At 42.1% G+C, this 20,294-nt stretch overlaps 1 protein-coding gene across 1 annotated transcript; it reads left to right on the top strand.

The window, feature by feature from the left end:
- Positions 1 to 8: 8 nt before the first annotated feature.
- ARPC5 (actin related protein 2/3 complex subunit 5) lies at positions 9 to 9,464 on the top strand. The gene is made up of 4 exons (XM_077763255.1): positions 9 to 407; positions 2,732 to 2,803; positions 4,793 to 4,969; positions 8,066 to 9,464. Exons 1-4 carry the CDS (start codon positions 264 to 266, stop codon positions 8,126 to 8,128), a joined length of 456 nt encoding a protein of 151 aa, XP_077619381.1. The 5' UTR covers positions 9 to 263; the 3' UTR covers positions 8,129 to 9,464.
- Positions 9,465 to 20,294: the final 10,830 nt, after the last annotated feature.

Genomic DNA, 20,294 nt, shown 5'->3' with positions numbered 1-20,294 from the left:
CATCCAGCGCGCTCCCTCCCTCGGGCGCGCTCCCCGGGGAAGAGTGGGGGCGGCGTAGGAGGCTAGAGGAGAGCATGAAGCCGAGGAGGAAGGAGAGCCGCCAGCGCGCAGGCCCAGAAGCGCCCGAGCCCCGGCTGCCGGCGACGCCCCAGAGCGGAAGAGGGAAGTGAAGGCGCCAGGCTGCGGGTTCCTGGTGGGTGGGCTCCGCTTACCGAGGTAGAGGCAGCACCAAGAAGGGGCTTGGCCACCGGTCCGGATCAGGGATGTCGAAGAACACGGTGTCGTCGGCCCGGTTCCGGAAGGTGGACGTGGATGAGTACGATGAGAACAAGTTCGTGGACGAGGAAGACGGGGGCGACGGGCAGGCCGGGCCCGACGAAGGCGAGGTGGACTCCTGCCTGCGGCAATATCCTTGCGTTTGCCGGCCTCCGTACCCCCACCGCGCCCCTCTCCCCGGACCCCGCCGCCAGCGGGGTCTGCGAAGCCGGGCCGCTCCCGGGGCCCGGAGCTCACCTGTCTCTTTGGGCTCCCCCACTCCGAGAGGGCAGGGGACGCTCCCATTTCTAACCGCGTCGCCCCGGGCCCCCAGGGTCCCGCCTGGGAAACTTGCCCTTCCCCGCGCGCCTTCCCTGCCGGGATTCCTCAGGTTGCGGCCGGAGTTGCCGCCTCCCGGGAAGTGGCGGGGCGGCCGCACCCTCACTGCGCGGGGGGAGGCAGCTGGTGCTGCTCTGTGGCCCTCCGGGGCGCCTCAGGTGTCGTCCCCAGGACGCGGCGTGCCGGGGCCACATCGGCTCCAGAATTTTCTGATTGGGAGGAGCGGACTGATTGCGGTGGTTTGGTTTGGTCAGCGTTAGGGGAGTTTATTCCTTGCCGGCAGGGATGGGGCGATTTGCAGAATTGAGGCCCTCTGTCCTTTTAGCCAGTGGGCTTTTTTTTTTTTTTTTTAAAGAGAAAGGAATTTGGCAATATATAGGTTGCAAGATAAGGAATTTGTTAACCGGGGGAGAGGAAGTGAGTCCAAAACAACCAACTCCCGAGAAGGAAGCTTGGAGCCTTTTACCTGCTACTAAGCAAGGGACAATAGAAAGACTGGGCTTGCCTGTAGAGAATCCCTGGAAATATTTAAAATACACCCCAGCGAATAAAATAGATGATGAATAAAATAGACGATGAGTCATTGGTACGAAGCAGAATCGTTTTTTGTAATCCTGAAATCGGTTCCGTATCAGTTAAAATGTGGCTGTCAGTTCCTGGCTTTTGTTTTTGCATATTTGAATATTCATAATTTGAGTGAGCATTTGCACCAGATATGTTTTAGAAAAATGTAAATGTTGCAACAGCTAACGCTGTAGTTTTAGAGATTCTCAATTACCGAATTCATTCATTTCTAATGATGCTGTATTCATAAGACTTTTTAAACCCTTTCCTCATCAATGTCATATTAAAGTATAATGGGGAAATATGACTGAAAATATTTGGTTGTAACTGTATCTAGTCTTAAAGGCCCCTAAAATACAGCATTAAACATTTATCAACATACAGATGTTTCTTTGATTTCCACAACCTTCACCGTCAGCTGTTGCTATTTTGCATTATTTAAATACTTAAATGTTTTGGGTCTTAAAACTGAGCCAATCTTGGAAAAGGCATGCTTTTTCTAGAAGTTCGTTAAGCCTTGAAAATAACAGCTTACCACCAACCATAAGGCTGATGTCTTTGGTTGGTTTTTTGTTTTTTTTGTCAGACCTTCCCCCCCCTCCCCAGAACATAAGCGATGAATATTACTCTGTTTGAAAACATTCTTTGTGATGGATAAATGATGTTTTGTGAAACGAACTTTAGGTTGCTGTGTGGTAACTCTTAACTGGTACTGCTGTATCCATAGAATGGATCTGCTTTGTATTAAATAAAAAGATACTGTCTCTTCTCTTGTTACCACCAGAAGAGACAGGCTTTGGTCAGGCACTACAGATAAGAGGAACAAGTAAAGTCTGTGGTTTTCCTTTTAGGGGAATGATTGTATATTCTGACAGTCTGATTGGCCTTCCGTGCCTTGTACTTGCTAACTCACTGGTGCTTCCAAAGACTAAATTTAATAGGTATGACATAAGACAGTTTTAATAACCTTTATGAAACAGAAAATATCCAAAACAGAAAATTTAAGCTGCTGCCTAAAGGTCATTGAATTAGTAGTTCTTTTGTGATGCTTTTTTCAATATTGAGAGATTGCTGATGTATATCGTTTCGGTTGCTAGAAAAATTACCAGCATTTTCTACCAGCATTTCAGTTAATGTAGAATATAAGTCTAGCAAAAAAGTTTGGTCTTTATTTTCCCGGTTAGATCACATAAAAAGGCATTTTGGTTGAAGACAGGTGTTTCATTGTGGAACCTAATAATTCTGATATATATACATATATGTGTGTGTAGGATTTTTTTTTTTTATATAACTTTGGATGATGTTTGCATATATGTCTTGCTAGAAAATGAAAGGCTATCAAAGAGTTCATTTAACAATTACAGCCACGCAGGAACTGGTCTTTGCCTTATTGCCTTCTCTAGTATTTTCGGTCTTATACCTTTGATTGACATCCTTGAGACCAACATGTTGAGTTTTCCAATATCGAACGTAGTAGTGACCATGGTAGTTTTTCTATGTAAAAGTCAAGTCTTAAAAGCCACTGCTTTCCTGAGGCCTGCCCTCTGCTGCTATGCCCTTAACTACCGTCACAGGAAACATGACCGCTGCCCTACAGGCAGCTCTGAAAAACCCCCCCATCAACACCAAGAGTCAGGCGGTGAAGGTGAGTCATGGACCACACGGTGATCTCTGCTGATATCTTAGCATTCTTACCAAAATCCTGGAAGTGACATGAAATCAAAACTATTGTAACTGTTTGCTGTCTTTTACATAGAAGAGCTTACAACGTAGTTTGAGAGGTAAACATTTACATATGGAAAATTAGTACTCTGATACTGAGCTATGATAATAAGAGAGAGCATTTTGATGTGTTTAGCTGAGTCCACTCAGGTTGAAATTGAGCAAAGGTTTGAAGAATAAACAAAACTCTTACAAGTAAAAAGATTCTACTTGGTTGCTTTTTAAACCTTGTTCTAAATTATACAAGAATTAAATGTTTCTAGAAAACTAGTGATCATCATCATCCTACTGCCCAGAGATCATCCATTATTACTTTTTTGGTGTTGCTATATGTTTATAGAGCTTTTCTATTACTATTTTTTAAAATAAAAGTGGAGTTTTATAACTGGCTTTTTTTTTTTTACAATGTACATGAATATCTTACCTTGGCAATAAGTTTATTTCTATTAAGCATCTTTTTAATGGCTTCATATAGATATGCTGCAGTGTACATATATACTAATCTCCTTTTGTCATATATTTAGATCACTGACCTTTTTTTCTTGTCAGCAGTACTGAAATGAACAGTCTTGCATATGTTCTTGTTTCCTTTGAATAAATTCATAGAAGTGAATTGCTGAGTCTTAGACTGCCCATTTTTTAAGATTTTCGGTACAAAGTGGTATTGCGAAACTGCCCTTCAGCAAAACCTGACTTTCATTCCTGGGAGCAGTCTTTCAGTGCTTCTTAAGAACATTTACTTATTGTTTAAAGTGAAGCCCAGGGCTCTGAACCCATAGGAGCCTTAAGGATCTCTGTATTGAATACTAGTAATAATTTGGGCAAATGCATAATAATTATCTAGGCAACAATAAGAAGAAACATTTCTTTGGGTTTTGAAAATGGTGAGGAATGTCATTGAAATTTCAGTTTTACCACCTTCTGCTTTTATATGGCTGAGTTTTTATCACAGTTTGTGGGTGGAGAATTGTAAGAATATTTTTCTAAATTGGGTAATTGCATAGTCTTTAAACTGAAAACAAAACAGTGGTAGAAACATTCTGTAAAACCCTGAGCAGCACGAATGCCGAAGAGATCACTCGTGAATAGAAGTGAATTGTTGGAAGGGTAAATTAAGTGTTCTCTTTGCTTGGCTTCACGGGTGAAAAACTAACGTTGCTGTTGGAGCAGGCTTTTATCAAAGAAAAAAAGTTAAAAATGAAAATCACTGTATCTTATACCTTGACTGTAGATATGAAACTTAAAATGTAAGTTTTCTGAAAAGCATATTGTTCTTGAATGATGGTTCAAGGTAGAACTGCAGTTCATTTTCTTTGTCTTCAGATCTTTTTCTGAGTTCAAGAAGTAAAACTGAAATGTGGGTTTAATAAAATTGGCCAGCTATCACATCTGTTTGTAAGCAAATCCTCTTAGTGCTCTTTTGGATACANCCAAAATATATTATTGCAGTAACTTCCAAACTGACCTCCCTCCATCTGCCTTGTGACCTGCCCCCCACCAATCCCATCTCAGCTTATTCTCAACATGGTGGCCAAAGTGATCCTGTTAAAATACAAGTCAGATTATATCACTGTTCTCAAAACCTTCTAACACTTCTTGTTTCTCTTAATGAAAGCCAAAGCCCTCACGGTAGCCTGCAGGGCTTACACGGCCGCCCTCCCACCACCCCTCTGACCCGCCCTCCTCTTCCACCGTATCACTCTGGCCACCATGGGTCTTCTTGCTAGTCCTTGAACACCTGGAATGCACACCAACAGCTGTTCTTCCCTCTGTCCTAAATACTTTTCTCAGATATGCCCAAGGACTCTTCTTTCGTGTCCTTCAGGTCTTGAATGTCACCTTCTCGGTGTGGCCTTTCTAGAACAACCACTCTCCACGCATATGTGTAAATGTTCTGTTCTTTACTTCTCAGGATCGAGCAGGCAGCATCGTCTTGAAGGTGCTCATCTCTTTTAAAGCTAATGATATTGAAAAGGCAGTTCAGTCCCTGGACAAGAATGGTGTGGATCTTCTAATGAAGTATATTTATAAAGGCTTCGAGAGCCCCTCTGACAATAGCAGCGCTGTGTTATTGCAATGGCATGAAAAGGTGAGTTATGAGTTATAAGCCTCTATTACTGGCTCCTTCATAATAGTAATGACAACTCCTCTCATCTGGATAATTACTTTGATTTGTTGGTTGTACATCTTTGTCTTTACAAATAAATGCATGAAAGTGGAAGTTAGATTTATGCTTACTGCCATGGTCCTAAGAGAGTCAGATTTGCAACACATATTCAGTAATGACTGTTGTTCATTTAACATAATCTTGAACTTTGAGCTCAATCAAAAACTTGGAAATAAAAAAAAAAAAACTTGGAAATAAACAAAATCAAGAATTCTTTGACTGTGGCTGAAAGGTAGAAACAACCCAAGTGCCCATGAACAGATGAACAGATAATCCATTTTATGCATAGATTACATTTTGTTCATTGGACAACCAAATAAAGGAAATTATGATACATGACACAGCACTAATGAACTTCGAAAAATTATGCAAGGTGAAATAAGCCAGGTACAAAAAGACAAATACTGTATGATTCCTCTTGTATCAAATATCTAGGCTGGGCAAATTCAGAGACAGAAAATAGATAAGAGGTTACCAGGGACTGGGGAGAAGGGAGAATAGAGTCACTGCTTAATGGGAACAGCATTTCCTTTTAGGGTGATGAAAAAGTATTGGAAATAGACAAGTGGTAGGGACTGTAGAATCCTGGGAATGTAATGAATGCCCCTGAATTTTACACTTCTAGATGGTTAGAGTAGCAAAGTGTGTGTTGTATGTTACATAATTTAAACAAAAGAAATTGAAGGTGAAATGAATTCCTGTGTTTTTTTCTGTTTTTATGCATTTGATTCCGCAGTGTAAGATGCTCATACACTGTACATTAAAAAAAATAGTTACGGNCCGCCCTTCTTCTCCCCCTTGTTCCTCCTTCCTCCGTCAAGGTCCTCCTAACCCTCCTATACGTGCAAACATACGATATTTGTCCTCTGCCTTATTTCACTCAGCATAACACCCTCAAGGTCCATCCATGTTGCTACACATGGCCAGATTTCATTGTTTCTCATTGCCATGTAGTATTCCATGGTATAGATAAACCACATCTTCTTGATCCATTCGTCCGTTGATGGACACTTAGGCTCTTTCCATGTTTTAGCTATTGTGGAGAGTGCTGCTATGAACATTGGGGTACATGTGCTCCTATGCCTCAGCATTTCTGTATCCCTTGGGTAAATTCCTAGCAGTGCTATTGCTGGGTCATAGGGGAGTTCTATTGTTAGTTTCCTGAGGAACCTCCACACTGTTTTCCAGAGGGGCTGTACCAGTTTACATTCCCACCAACAGTGTAGGAGGGTGCCAGTTACGGGAAGTTTTTAGCTTTAGCTTAAAAGTTGGTAAGGTCCTTCCCACCACCCAACACTTAGGTAATGTTAATATAACTGTAAATAGTGTAACATTTAAGTAGAACCAACCCCAGGGAAGGGGTATATTCTCTAATATCTTACAGTTCCCAGCACTCAGTTTTTCAGAAGCTGTTGTCTGTGTATCTGAATGAAACCACACTCAAAAATTAGAGTAGGTAGTAAACCTTGCCAATTCGTCTTGGTCAAATCACTTGATCACTCACACACTGTCAAATAGAGCTAGCATTTATGGACACGGTAACCGTACCTCTCGTCTGCCCCAGTTTATGCCTGTTTTACCAATGAATAGTTCCCTTTCACTCCTCAGGGTACCACTTGGAGCATAGCATATATGGCCATCCTGTTCAGGAACACGTTCATTTGCCAGCCACTGTATCACTAGTTTATGTTTCATTCCGTCCTTACAGCAACACTGTGAGGCATATAAACATTCTGATCATCTTCGATTTAGAGGTGAAGAGCCAGCTTGAAACCCCAAGCAGCCTGGTTCCTGTCTAGTCGCAGGATCAAAGTAGACCTTGATGGGTCACTTGCTGTATTCCATGCACCTGGTAAAGATTGACTCATTTAATCCTCATAAAAGTACTGGGAAGGAGAGCTTGCTCCTATTCCCATTTCAGCGGATGGAGAAACTGAGACACATGTTTTCATTGCTTCCTAACATCACTCACTGGTTTTTGCCAGTCTGTCTAATAAACACTTCTCGAACCATCTACTCAGATACACCTCTAATGCAGCTCTTCACAACGTCTCTCCCAGTCTGTTGCTGTAGCTTCCTAAACAGGCCTCCAGCCTCCCAGTTTCACCTCCCTCAAATCTCTGCTCCACCCGGTCACCAGAGTGCCCTCTCTAAAACCCAGATCTCCCCTGTCAGTCACCTGCAGAATACAGCCCGAGCTCCCAGTCCAGCCACCACTCTTCATGTTCTTGGCCCTGTGCTCCAGCAGTGAGCACAGAAGTGTGCTTTCCCGGAACGCCCCGTACTCTTTCCCCCCAGTATACACTTGCCCATGATTTTCTCTCTACCTGAGTGCCTCCTTACACCCCAGCACACCCTTCTGCCATTTCATACCTTGTATTCTAGTAACATGACCTCTACATGTCTGTCCCTTCCCAGTAGACCAGAAGATGCTGTACCCCTAGCATCTAGCATAGTACCCAGTACATAAAATTATTCAGTAAGTAAACCAGAGCTTCAAATTCCTGACACTTAATCATGACTTGCCATTTTTTAAGGCAAAGTCAAAATTGAAGTTCCTAAGTTCTTACCCATTAATAATATTTTCTTGGCTTGGGAGAATAAAAAGAATGTGACAAACTGGCTAATCTAAAGGAACTCGGGACAGTTGATCTCAGTTTGGATTTCTTTTCGCCCCTGCTAAGAAGAGAATAAAGTGAGTACCCCAAATGTACACTTGAGCACCTGTGTAGGCGAGAACATGTTGTAAACTTTTAAGAACATACTGTCATTTGAACAGAACATACTAGAATGTAAACTAGTATGTCACTAGCATGTCGGTACACAAGGGAAGGGACAGTATCCCCGGTGCCGTGAACAGTGCCTGGGGCGTGACAGGTGTTCAAGAAATGTTTATGAAAACTAAAGAATTCAGAATCGGGAGCTGCACACATTCCTTCTGTAAGAAAAATGTTCTACTTGGTATGAGGACTGACCCTTTATGATTCTGTCAACATTTGCATTTTGGTTTGTTTTTAGGCACTTGCTGCCGGAGGAGTGGGGTCCATTGTTCGAGTGCTGACTGCAAGGAAAACTGTGTAGCCCAGCAGGGTCTGGGTCTCCCCCGTGGGTGTGGGAGCTGCTGGTACAAAGACCAAAACAACCAAATGCCACTGCTGCCCTTGTGGGTAGCATCTGTTTCTCTCAGCTTTGCCTTCTTGCTTCCTTTTTCATATCTGTAAAGAAGGAAATTACATATCAATTTTCCTTTCATGAAAATTGGGATAATATAGAGGAAAAGTTTCAACAGGAGGGTTTCACGCTCTCAAAACTATTCCAGTGATGTGTATACCTGTCTGTATATAGTATAATTTGCCTTCAAGTTTAATTGTGCAATTTTAACCCCTATTGGCTGGTGGGGGGTTTTTGGTTTTGCATTTTTGGTTGGTTGTTTTTGGTTTTTTTTGTTTTTTTTTTTTGAGGTGTTTTGTTTTTGACTAATGGCGAGAAATTTGATCTGAATTTGAGGCCAGTTTCCTAACTCATTGCTAGCCAGGAAATGATCTTTACAAAAAATAATCTTTGAGAAACTGGCAGCTATTAACGTTGTAAAACTGGACCATAATTCCCTTATTTAAGCAAAATGTGTTTCCGGAACAAGTGGTGGGGGAATCGCACTCCCGGGTTCCAGCTTTGTTGCCGCTTACCTCCAGATCACGTGAGCTTACGTGTGCCTCTTCCTCCCTGCACCCAGTAATCATGGTCTCTCGATTTCTCTGTGGTCTCCAGGGTCCAGAGCAAGAAGGCTTGCTCTACAAAAATGTATCTATGAAATGCCAAAGCCTGTTTGGCCTGAGCATAAAACTTTGTTCTAATAACATGACCCTCTTTGGGGAAACTACTCCAAATCACAAAAGATGTGAAAACTTTGATTAAGTTCAGACTCTGGGCAGCCTCTGAATGAAACGCTGTTTTCTTTAGAGCTATAATCGCTGCCTTAGACATTAATAGTTATATACCTAGTATTTGATATGCCCTATAAATGTCTTCAGTGTTCTTCAGGGTAAATTGGATCTTAAAAGCTTTGTTTCAGATCCAGACACACACGTTCTGTATTTTAGCTCAGTGGTTCTTCAAAAAGGAAAATGCCACACAGCAAAAAGTGTTTACTTGTTGGACAAACCAAATGGGTTCTCAAAAAATGACCGGTGCTTATAAAGTTCTTATTCAGTAACTCCAAAACAAACCACCTGAATGCATATGACCAAGAGGGAAATCAGCCTGTGTTTCGTATTTACATTGGGCACCAGTTTCATAATCACTGTCTTACGTGAAAACTGGTGGGGAAATTCTATAACCTCTTTGCTGTTTTTGATACCTGCTTTTTGTTTTGTAAAAATGATAAAGTTCAGAAAATAAAATGTCAGTGTTGAATATTTTTCTGTCTCCTATTTTAATACCTATGAATGTGTGACTAATTACGAGGGAAGATTTCCTGTTTTACCAGCAGGTTATTGTGCTCTTGACAAGACGTAATTTGGTGCAGGTTTCTAAAACTTCTTTATTCAAATACAAAGTCATGGAGAAGAGGAGAGCGCATTAATGATGTCAGAGCCCCGCGGAGCCTTTGGAGTAAGTCCGCACCCTCTGGGTGCCCCTCTGGATGCCCGAAGAGCACCTCCAGTATCTGCCCAAAGACCTAAAGCAGAGTGTGTGGCGCTCATTTATTCCCAGCTTCCAAACCCTTCCTCACACCCCTGCACCTGACTAGATGCCTACCTTCAAGCTTTAGAAACTAAACAGGAGGGACACCTGGGTGGCTTAGTGGGTTAGGTGTCTGACTTCAGCTCAGGTCATGGTCTCACAGTTTGTAGGTTCAAACTCTGTATCAGGCTCTGTGCTGACAGTTCAGAGCCTGGAGCCTGCTTCGGATTCTTTGGATTCTTTGTCTCCCTCTCTCCCCACCCCCCACCCCTCCCCGCTCACACTCTGTCTCTTTCTCTCTCTCTTAAAAATAAACATTAAAAAAAAACAGGCAATTCAGAAGGCTATAAGAGAAGTTAATGGGTAGTAAAGTAGGCACAGTATAACCCTGTACAAACTTCAAGATGAAACCAAAAGTGATATTGCAGTACTTCTTTATAAAATCCTTAACACCATTTTCGTGACCATAGTGTTAGAGAAAATTCTGGAGTTAACGTATTTTATAGTCACAAAAATAGGTGTGTTCAAAGTCTGCCAGCCAATCAGCTTTACTCAGGGCAACAGTAAATGTATTTAACGATTAGTACAGCATAGGGACTAAATTAGAATGGATGCCAGCCGGAAACCACTGGCTCCATGGACGCCTCGTGGTGGATGTCAGCCCAGGTCACACCTTCATGGGCCATCTTGGTGGAAAGGGGACAGTCAGCGTGAATTGTAAAAGCTAACAAATGCTAAGGGGCTCTTGGGGCACAAGAGTAGTTCTTTACCTTCCATTCTCAGTTTTATGGTCTCATTTTAGCCATTTTCCTTGGTTTTGCTTTTGCCATTTTTTAAAGGCAGAAGAATGGCGCACACACTCCCTTTTTTTGGTCATTAGGTAACAGCACCATTTAGGTAACGTCTTTTTTTTTTTGTTTTAATGTTTATTATTTATTTTTGAGAGAGACAGAAAGAGCACAGCAGGGGAGGGGCAGAGAGAGAGGGAGACACAGAATCCAAAGCAGGCTCCAGGCTCTGAGCTGTCAGCACAGAGCCCGATGCGGGGCTCGAACCCACGAACCGTGAGATCATGACCTGAGCCGAAGTCGGTTGCTTAGCTGACTGAGCCACCCACGGCCCCCGGTAACATGTCTTAAGGAAACTCCGTAACGTGCAGTCAATCCATAGATGGTACAAATTCATACACACTTATTTTGTAAGCATTTACTGTGTTCCCAAGGATGTGAATGACAGAAGAGTCACAGTAATAATGTCACTGATAAAAAAAAAACAAACAGGTATGAATAGTTTTATCCTCCCAAGTATTTTTGAACATTTCTTCAAAGGCCAGTTGTGTTTAGAGCATTTAAAGGTTGTCTATTGGGGCGCCTGGGTGGTTCAGTCGGTTAAGCGTCCGACTTCGGCTCAGGTCATGATCTCACGGTTCATGGGTTCGAGCCCTGAATAGGGCTCTGTGCTGACAGCTCAGAGCCTGGAGCCTGCTTCAGATTTTGTATCTCTCTCTCTCTGACTCTTCTCTGCTCACGCTGTCTCTTTTTTCAGATATAAATAAAACATTTAAAAAAATAATAAATAAAAGTTGTCTATTAACATTGAAACATCAATAATCCTGCCTAGATCCATGTGGCCCAGTTACATGAGCTTATAAAATATATGAAATCCAAAACTGATAGAACAGGAATAGCAGGAAGCCAAAGGCACAGTATCCCCAGCATGTGGTAGCACGACGACTTTTAATTTCCAAAGCAAGATTCGGAGTGAGAGTAAGTGGACAGAGACACAAAAGCCACCCTTGACTGAGTACTTATTATGTGTCAGTCCCTTCATATATTGTCTCTTCAGAACCAAAGCTTAGAAGTACACGTTAGATCACATGGTTTGTAAGTTCCAGAACCAGGATTCCAACTCCTATCCGCCTGACTCCAAGATCATACCACACTTTTTTCTCAAGTCCGATGTTTGGAGAATACAGATGTTTCCAGGACAAATGAGGATTGGGTTTTTCTCTAGAAAGTTTAAACCTTCATGTGTGGTGGCTACTGTCGAGAGGTAAGATCTACCCAGGAGCCCTTCAGAGAGGTGGAAGTCGACAGGTGCCCAAGCCAGGAGCGATTTGGAGAGATGCCACAACAAAGGGCCTACGCAGAAGCACACAGAACAGAGCTGTTTTCTCACTGTCAACTTTACTTGCCTTTTGATGGTTTTTTAAAGTTGTGAGGTCAGAGGTCAACACTCACATAACTCCACTGGGAAAAAGTGGCTGAGGGCTTCTCAAAGCATGCGGTTGCTCTTGTGTCTTGCTCTTTGTGCAGTATTTTTAATACGTTCTGTTTCCCATGTTTGCACAGATGATGTATTGTAACTAGCAAATTTCTAGTTAGTTTCATCATAACTCCATTCGGCAAGAACCAGAACCTCAATCTCTCATTTCGTTAGCCAAGCTCACCAGATTGTTGGTCATAACTAAACATTATTTGCTTAACTGAATTCGTACGGATCCCTGTGGTCACCTCCACTACCATCACCCTGTGCCCCGTGGTAGAGGGACCCCAAATTGTCCGTGTATCTCAGACCACGATCCTGGAGCATGTTCTTTCTGGTTTCAAAGCCAATTGAGGATTAGAGGGATTTTTTTGCAGGAGAACTCCTGGGAAATAGGACACCTCTGAGATAACTCTGGGCTTGAGGAAATCAGAATTTTAAAAAACCATAGACCCACGTGGATCAGGCACCGCTCACCAAGCACAACCCAACAACAGCTGTGTTCTTTGTGCCTGGCGCCACCACACGTAGACCCCCTTTGGCAGGGTTGGTATAGGCCTGTATACATTCTAACCTATCTTCCTCTTGTTTGCACTGTCCTTGTATGCTTTTCTAGCATAACAAGTCCCTAGTTATTTTCTTTTGTCTTCAGTCCCTGCGGCCACTGCCTCCCTTCCCTGTCTGTTCTCTACTCCTCCCGCCTCATTTCCTCATGCCCAGGCTTTCCAAGTCATTTCTGCTGATTAAATATGTGGTGCTCAGGCAGATCGGTTCAAGCAATGCCCTCCCACAATTTGCCAACTGACTCCAAATGTTTAAATTGCTTATTCCTACCCTGAAGAAATGCCGGGTTTTATTTCCATAGGTTGCTTTGGACAGCAGTTGAGCAAATAACCCACAATCTCAGACCAATTTTTAAGTACATTTCTTTTCCTTTAGATTTACAAATAACTTCACCTTAGAGACAAGAAAGAAAGAAAGAAAGAAAGNAGCCCAACGAAGAAGAAATTCAATTGGCCCTGACCTGAACATTTTAGAAAGGGGTGCTCTACAACATGGCCTCTTCTCTCCGTAGTCCTTCCTTGGGCCTTTCCCCTACCCCGTCTCGGCCTCAGCCCAGTGTCACCAATCGAATATGTGAACACCCCCGTTTTAAGACGTTCTGTGCACTAGCGTGCAGGTGCGTCTTGGACCCGTCTGGGACACCCAGAGGTACAGCATAGCATCTGCCTCAAGATGGCGCTGCTTCCTCACGGTGGTGAGCCAACCGCAGCAACGGGATGCCGCTCCCGCTCCCAGTTGCTTTATTTCATCATTTATGTTACTTGAATGTCTAAATAATAAACAAAAATTATCTGTGTTTACATCTCTTTAGGAAACAATTCCCTAAGGGCTATGAAAGACAAATTGAAGAGTAGACGAGTCACCTGAATCCCACCCCGCAGCGTTCTAAGACCCATAGTTTTCAGCCCAGCATTTAGCTCATGCTCTCCAGACACACTGTCTTGAACTTTCTGCCAGACTGCAACCTCTCTGAAATCATAGCTATGTCTTAATCTTCACAATCCCGTGACATAGTTGAGGCTCAACAAATATCTATTCGTTGTATCATATAGACTGAAAGGAATCTTCTAGGATATCTTGAGTTATAAAACACAGGTCCTAGGGTGCCTGGATAGGAGAACATATTAGAAGCCCAAACTGAGAACCATGCAAAGAGTTAAATAATCCTCCTTGGATTCAAATAGCCTAGATCTGATCACAAATTTAACTGGCTTCAATGTGGACATTTAGGCAGAAAATATATCAGCATTAAGCAGAAATTAGGCCATGATGGGTAGCATACTTGGCCTTTTTTGTGTGCAGCTCTGCAAGTCACCAGAGACAGTGGCTGAGGGTCAGAATTCCAGGTCAACATCTGGCTGGCAGTGGCATCAAGGGAATTTACATGGAACAGCTTTCGTTATTCTGTGGTATCACCCTTAAGGTCAGAGCTGTGCCCCAATCCTTTTTCCTTCCTGTAAAGGTAAAACTCATTAAATAGTATTCATTAACTTACACCACCTCTCTCGACTCTATTTATTCTTGGAATTTTCTAATCTCATGTCTTAGGATAAGGAGTGCCATAAATGGACAATATCACCGAATAAAATCGTACTTCCTTTCATTTATCCAAAAATTGAATCCAAGATTGCAGAAGTACCTCTAAGTTACGATTCTCTTCAATTTTGATGACTGAATAGTCACTGACCTATGATTTTGTAATTTTATTCATTTTCATTTTTTTCCATTTATTTTCAAATAAGTAATTTGTTCCTATTAGTCAATATTCGAAAGGCAAAAAAGATGTACTATAGTTATTTTTCCTCCCATCCCAGATCCCATCTTAATAACCAACTAATATGAAATTCTGGGACATCCTTCTAGATATGGTGTATGCAGTCACAAGCAAATACCTGGATAATATTTCCCCCTTTGTGCACATAGATACTAGCATAGTATACATAGTTTTCTGTGCCTTGCTTTTTCATTACAGTATATTTTGTCAATAATTTCCTATCAGGACATAGCAACTTACTCATTTTTCTGTGATTGCATAATAGTCTACTGTATAAATACATGTATCACAATTACCTAACCACTTCCCTATTGATTTTGGTGGTTTCTGATCTTTTGCAGCTACAAATGCTACAGTGAATACCATTATACACACCAAAAGCTATTTCATATATGGTCAATCCTATTTATAGATAATTCCTATAAGTGGCATTTTAGGTCAAAGGATGTGCATTTATAATTTTGATAGATAATGGAGGCTAGATTGCCTTCCTTAGCGGAAGTCCTATCCATTACACTTCCTGTGGCAATGTAGGAGAATGCTTGTTTTTACCTTGCCTTACCTTTTACCTTACCTTGATGACAAATGTTAGTCATCAAACATTTTTATCTCTTCAACTCTGTAGAATTAAAAAAAATGGTATCATATATTTGCATTTCTTTTTATATAAGTGGAGTTGAGCATCTTTTCATATATTAAAGAGCCAATATTGTTTTCCTTCCTTCAGTTTTATATTTCTTTATTTCTTTGCACATTTGATCATCTTTTTCTAACGATGTGGAGGAACTCTTTCTCACAAGGATCTCACTCAGCCTTTGGTTTGTAACAGGAATGTTTAGTATTTTCTCACAGTTTGTGTCCTTCCAATGGTTTTTGCTGTGAAGAATAAAGTAATTTTCTTTTTATATAATTGAGTTCATTAATCTTTTCTTTTATAGCTTTTAGGGTTCAAGTCAATCTTAAAGGTTTCCCAGCTCCAAAATCAAAAGATAAAACTGTTCTAAAGTTTCCTTTGTTGTTTCTATGGTCTTAAATTTTAGATTATTTTTAGTTGCAAAACATTGATTTTTTTTTTTTTCCTTTTCAACAATTACCCATCCACATTTGAAGGATCCTAATGATTAGCTTGTCCTCATGCAGAAATCCCACATAGCTCCTAATTGACTACTTCGGTTGCCTTTCTCAGAACTTGAGGGTATTTTTCTTAAGATATACAGCTAGGGACGCCTGAGTGGCTCAATGGGCTAAGCATCCTCCGACTTTGCTTCCAGTCATGATCTCAGGGTTTGTGAGTTCAAGCCCCACCCCCACATCAGGGTCTCTGCCCTCAGCTCAGAGCCTGCTTTCCGATTCTCTGTCTCCCCCAACCCTCTCAAAAATAAATAAGTTAAATAAAAAAAGATACACAGCTAAAACTACCTAGAGTATTTCACTATCATTCAATCAAATATCTACAGGTCAGGGGCTACTGAGAGTATGTAAGATACAATCCTTATCTTTCAGAAGATAGATTCTAGGGAACAGACACACACTAAAGACAACAATTGCAATTCTATAGGAAACAAGCTAGAATATAGAAAGGAATGAAGTCAGGCAGAATATTAAATGGGGAGCAGTTACCTCTCCAGGAGTGAATGTTAGGGAAAAGCTGCCCGAATGGAACCATTTCACCTGTCTGCAGGCTACATGACTTTGCCAACTAGACAAGAACAGAAAGGGAACGCCAGGCAGAGCAAACAGCATGATGTCAGAAGTCACACAATTAGCATTCCAGAAGCTTGTTCGTTCTTGGTATTAAACCAAGTTAATTAACTGATAGCCATTGTACCAAAGTGATTGTGTAATGGTTCCAAATTTTCTTGGTCCTCAGATAAGAAGCAAAAGATTTCCTTAACTTCTATGTTGATTCTAACCAGAGGGAAAACATCTGCCGTGGCGACAAAGCCACTTATGAATGACATGGTACAGCTGTTGGGCCAGGAGGTATATACATAAGGCACATGCTGCTTGATGGTGACCCTAGAGTGCTGTGCTGAGTAGGAAGCGTCGAGGGCCAGCAGGAAGGCAGACCATGATAATCAGTGATGTCTGCAGTGGGTTTTACAGAGATAGAATGACAACACCCATGCTATTCAATTATATTCAATACCTGACTTATTTGGCCTTGACCTTTATCTACAGCCTCATCCCCAACTAAAAGAAGGACTGTCTTGGGGGCACTTGGTGGCTCAGTTGGTTGAGCATTTGACTCTTGATTTTGGCTCAGGTCATGATCCCAGGGTGGTGCGATCAAGCCCCACGTTGGGCTCCACTGTGGGCATGGAATCTGCTTGAGGTTCTCTCTCTCCCTCTGTTCCTCTCCTCTGCTTGCTCTTTCTCTCTCTCAAATAAATTTTGAAAAAATAAAAAATAAAAGTAGGCCTGTATCATAGCACAACTCCAGGGATCCCCATTCATGCACAGTCATGTTTTAAGGGGTGCCACTCATAGGAAATCTGTATAAACAGTGCCCCTTGATGCTGTACAATATAATACTGACTAAAGTTCTGCTTAACTTTACATATCAACCACCTAAACTCATATCTACTTTTCTCTGCAGGTCTGCTCCATTCTTTGTTTTATTACTAACCAGATTCCTCTCCTTTACCAGTGACATAACAAAACATGTCCATGAGAAGCCGCCTAAGTTTTCCATCTTAAAGCTCAGACATCCAGACAAAAACTGACTTCCCTTTTTCAGTTCCCCTTCCAAAGTCCCAGAGAAGGACTCTGATTGGCCCAGCTTGAGCCAAGAACCAATCAACTGTGAGAAGCAGTATGGCTCACACTTTACTAACATGGAAACTTATTGTAACTCTGTGGATGGACATAAAGGAAGACAAGTTTTTAGAAACAGGAGATGCTTATTTCACAAACTAATAACTGTCAATTTCATATATACTTTCTTCTAAAGCAGGGTCCATGGATTATTTCTCTTTGGTCAGTTTATAAAACTTGCACACGATTGGGTCCCTCATGTATTTCATTGAAGGACTGGGCACCTTTTGTTGAATGATGAATGAATGAATGAATGAGTGAATGATTATAGGTATTATTGTCTCCATTTTAATGAGGCTAGCTCAAGGAATTACATTGTCTGGAGAAATTTTAGTGATCAACTAGAATTTAGGTGTCTGGTTACAAACAAGACTTTTTCCACTGTGTGAAGGACTACAAATGGAGTCTTATAAGAAATGTAGGTGATCTGTCATAATAAAACAAGCTTTCGCTTTGGAACAAACAGACCCAGCAAGCTTTGTCAAGTCACTTTACCTTTCTGAGCCTGTACATTCATCTGTAAAGTGCATACAGTGTCATCTACAGCATAAAGTTGTTATGTGGCATAAATTCATGAGGAATGTCCACTGTCTGGCATATTGGATTTTCAAGAAATATTAGTTACCTTTCCTTTTTGTACTAATTGACTGATTGAGCTGGCTCGTCACTGGAGCTATTTCTCAATTTTCTTACCAACTTACATGTCCACCTGCCATCCTATTTGACCCTACTGTTGTTGATTTTTTAGCTGGTAGACTCTGAGAGACCGAGAATTGTATCTGCACAACTTACTCTTTATAGTAGCCTAAGAAGGCTGAGTGTGTGTGCTCAGGAACTGTGAACACGCCTTTTGATGGTAACAGCGCCTAGATCACCCAAACAGCCTCCAACTGGTGCTTCACAGACACCTTCTATCCCATCTCTACACAGCCAGAGTGTTTCAAATCAAAGATTTTAAAATCAGAATCATATTCTATTTCTCTACTTCTTAAAAGGCTTCCAATGCTTCCCACTGCTGTTAGTATAAAATCCAAACTCCTTAGCATGGCCACAAAACTCTGTGTGGATTGCGGTTCATGGGTTCGAGCCCCGCATTGGGCTCTGTGCTGACAGCTAGCTCAGAGCCTTGAGCCTGCTTCGGATTCTGTGTCTCCCTCTCTCTCTGCCCTTCCCCGGGTTCATGCTCTGTCTCTCTCAGTCTCAAAAATAAATAAGCTATAAAAAATTTAAAATAAAAAAAAACAACTCTGTGTGGATTGGCTTCTGTCTATTCGGTCTCTGGGCCTTAGCCACAGAGGCCTCCCCTCAGTTCCTCTGCCATGCTCCGTCGCTCGTCATGCTCCCTCACCATGCTCCCTCGGCACAGGACCTTTGCACACAATGCTTCCTTTGCCTGACGCCCTTCCCCTCTTCCTCCCATTCACTTAACTCCTCATTCAGTTTACTTCCTCAGAAAACTCTTTCCAAATCCTATCTGATCTAAATTAGGTCCCCCTCACAGCCGTGAGTAGCTATAGTCTTTGTCCTGTGTAGTGCTTGGCACTCTTGTAATTTACATGTATTTATATGGTTATTTGCATATCGGTATCACTACTAAATGGCCCCCTCCATGAAAACAGCCACTGTGTCTGATTTTGTTCACCATATTTCTTTCATATCTAGCACAGTTGCCAGATAATATAGCAGATGTACAGAAACTATTGCTTGAATCAATGAATGTTGAACAATAAAAATGACCAAAAAAGTATTGCTTATTGCTGTATAACAAATTACTCTAAAACATAGTAGCTTTAAATGACAAGAATCATTTATTACCTCTCATAATTTCTGCGAGTCAGGAATTTGATGGTGGTTTACTGAGTACCCTTCATGAGGGTGTAGTCAGAGGTCAGAGGGGCTACCGTCATCTGAAGGCTCGTCTGAGGTCAGAGTTCTCCTTCCAAAGTGACTCCCTGACAAGGCTGGAAGTTCCTGCTGGTTCTTGGAAAGGAGCCTCAGTTCTTCTCCATGTGGTCCTCTCCATAGGGTTTCTTGAGTGTCCTCAGGACACGGTAGCTGGCTCCCACCAGTGAAGAATATCCACGTCTGCAATTTATGGCCTAACATTGGAAGTCACCTACAGTCACATATGCTGCCTTCTGTAGGTCACACAGGTCAGCTCTGATTCGCTGTAGGACTACATGGAGGCACAAATAGCAAGAGGCAGGGCGCACCCGGGGGACTCAGTCAGTTAAGTGGCTGACTCTGATTTCAGCTCAGATCATGATGTCACAGTTTGTGAGTTTCCAGTCCTGATCAGGCTCCACGCTGACAATGTGGGATTCCCTCTCTCTCTCTCTCTCTCCCTCTGCCCGTCCCCTGCTCTCTCTCTCTCAAAATAAATTAAAAAAACTTTTAAAAACATGACTAGCAGGAGGCATGGATCACTGTGAGCCCTCTCAGAGGCTGGCTACCACAAACACCTCTGTTTAACTCTGGGACGTTTGGACCCCTGATGTATGAAACATTTATACAGAGAAAGCAGGGCAGCACTCCCTGAAGTTTCTCTGCCTCTCCTAGATCTATTCTTTGTTTCCCAATTCAGAAATTCAAATGAAAGTCTCAAAAAGTGGCCTTCCCTTAGTACAGACTTAATTAACAAGTTACTGCTCCCCAAAAATCTCTGCCCCTTCACGTGTCTAGGAGGTCACATTCATTTTCCTATGCTATCACTTATCGACTGCTTCATAACAAATCACCACAAAGCTCAGAGGCCTAAAACAACACGCATTTGTCACCTCACAGTTGCTCTGGGTCAAGAATCAGGGCACAACTCAGCGTCATCCTCTGGCCCAGGGTCTCCCTCAGGGCTACGATCAAGGTACGGAGCTAGGCGCCACCCTCGTCTCAGGTGAAGGGTAAGGCTGGATCACTTTTGCACTGGTGCTTAGACCAAGGGCCTCAGTGACTCACTGGCTGTTGCCCAGAAGCTGTCCTCTTGGCTACTTGGGCCTCTCAGTATTGTATCTCACATGACCTTGGACTTCATCAAAGTGAGCAAGAGAGAGAAAGTGAGAGATTGTTAGTAAGACGGAAGTCAGCCTTTTTATTTAATTTTTTTAAAAATGTTTTTTATTTATTTCTAGGAGAGAGAGAGAGACAGCA

The sequence above is a fragment of the Crocuta crocuta genome, unplaced genomic scaffold (genome assembly GCF_008692635.1).
Source record: "Crocuta crocuta isolate KB4526 unplaced genomic scaffold, BGI_CrCroc_1.0 scaffold3, whole genome shotgun sequence".
In the NCBI taxonomy this organism is placed as follows: Eukaryota; Metazoa; Chordata; class Mammalia; order Carnivora; family Hyaenidae; genus Crocuta; species Crocuta crocuta.
This window is presented reverse-complemented; position numbering and strand designations above follow the sequence as displayed.

Bases quoted from the DNA above. Each gene is read 5' to 3' on its own strand.
- ARPC5 (XM_077763255.1), top strand. From the start codon at position 264: ATGTCGAAGAACACGGTGTCGTCGGCCCGGTTCCGGAAGGTGGACGTG. The intron at 2,804-4,792 runs GTGAGTCATGGA...TTTACTTCTCAG, and splicing joins CCAAGAGTCAGGCGGTGAAG to GATCGAGCAGGCAGCATCGT. The intron at 4,970-8,065 runs GTGAGTTATGAG...GTTTGTTTTTAG, and splicing joins TATTGCAATGGCATGAAAAG to GCACTTGCTGCCGGAGGAGT.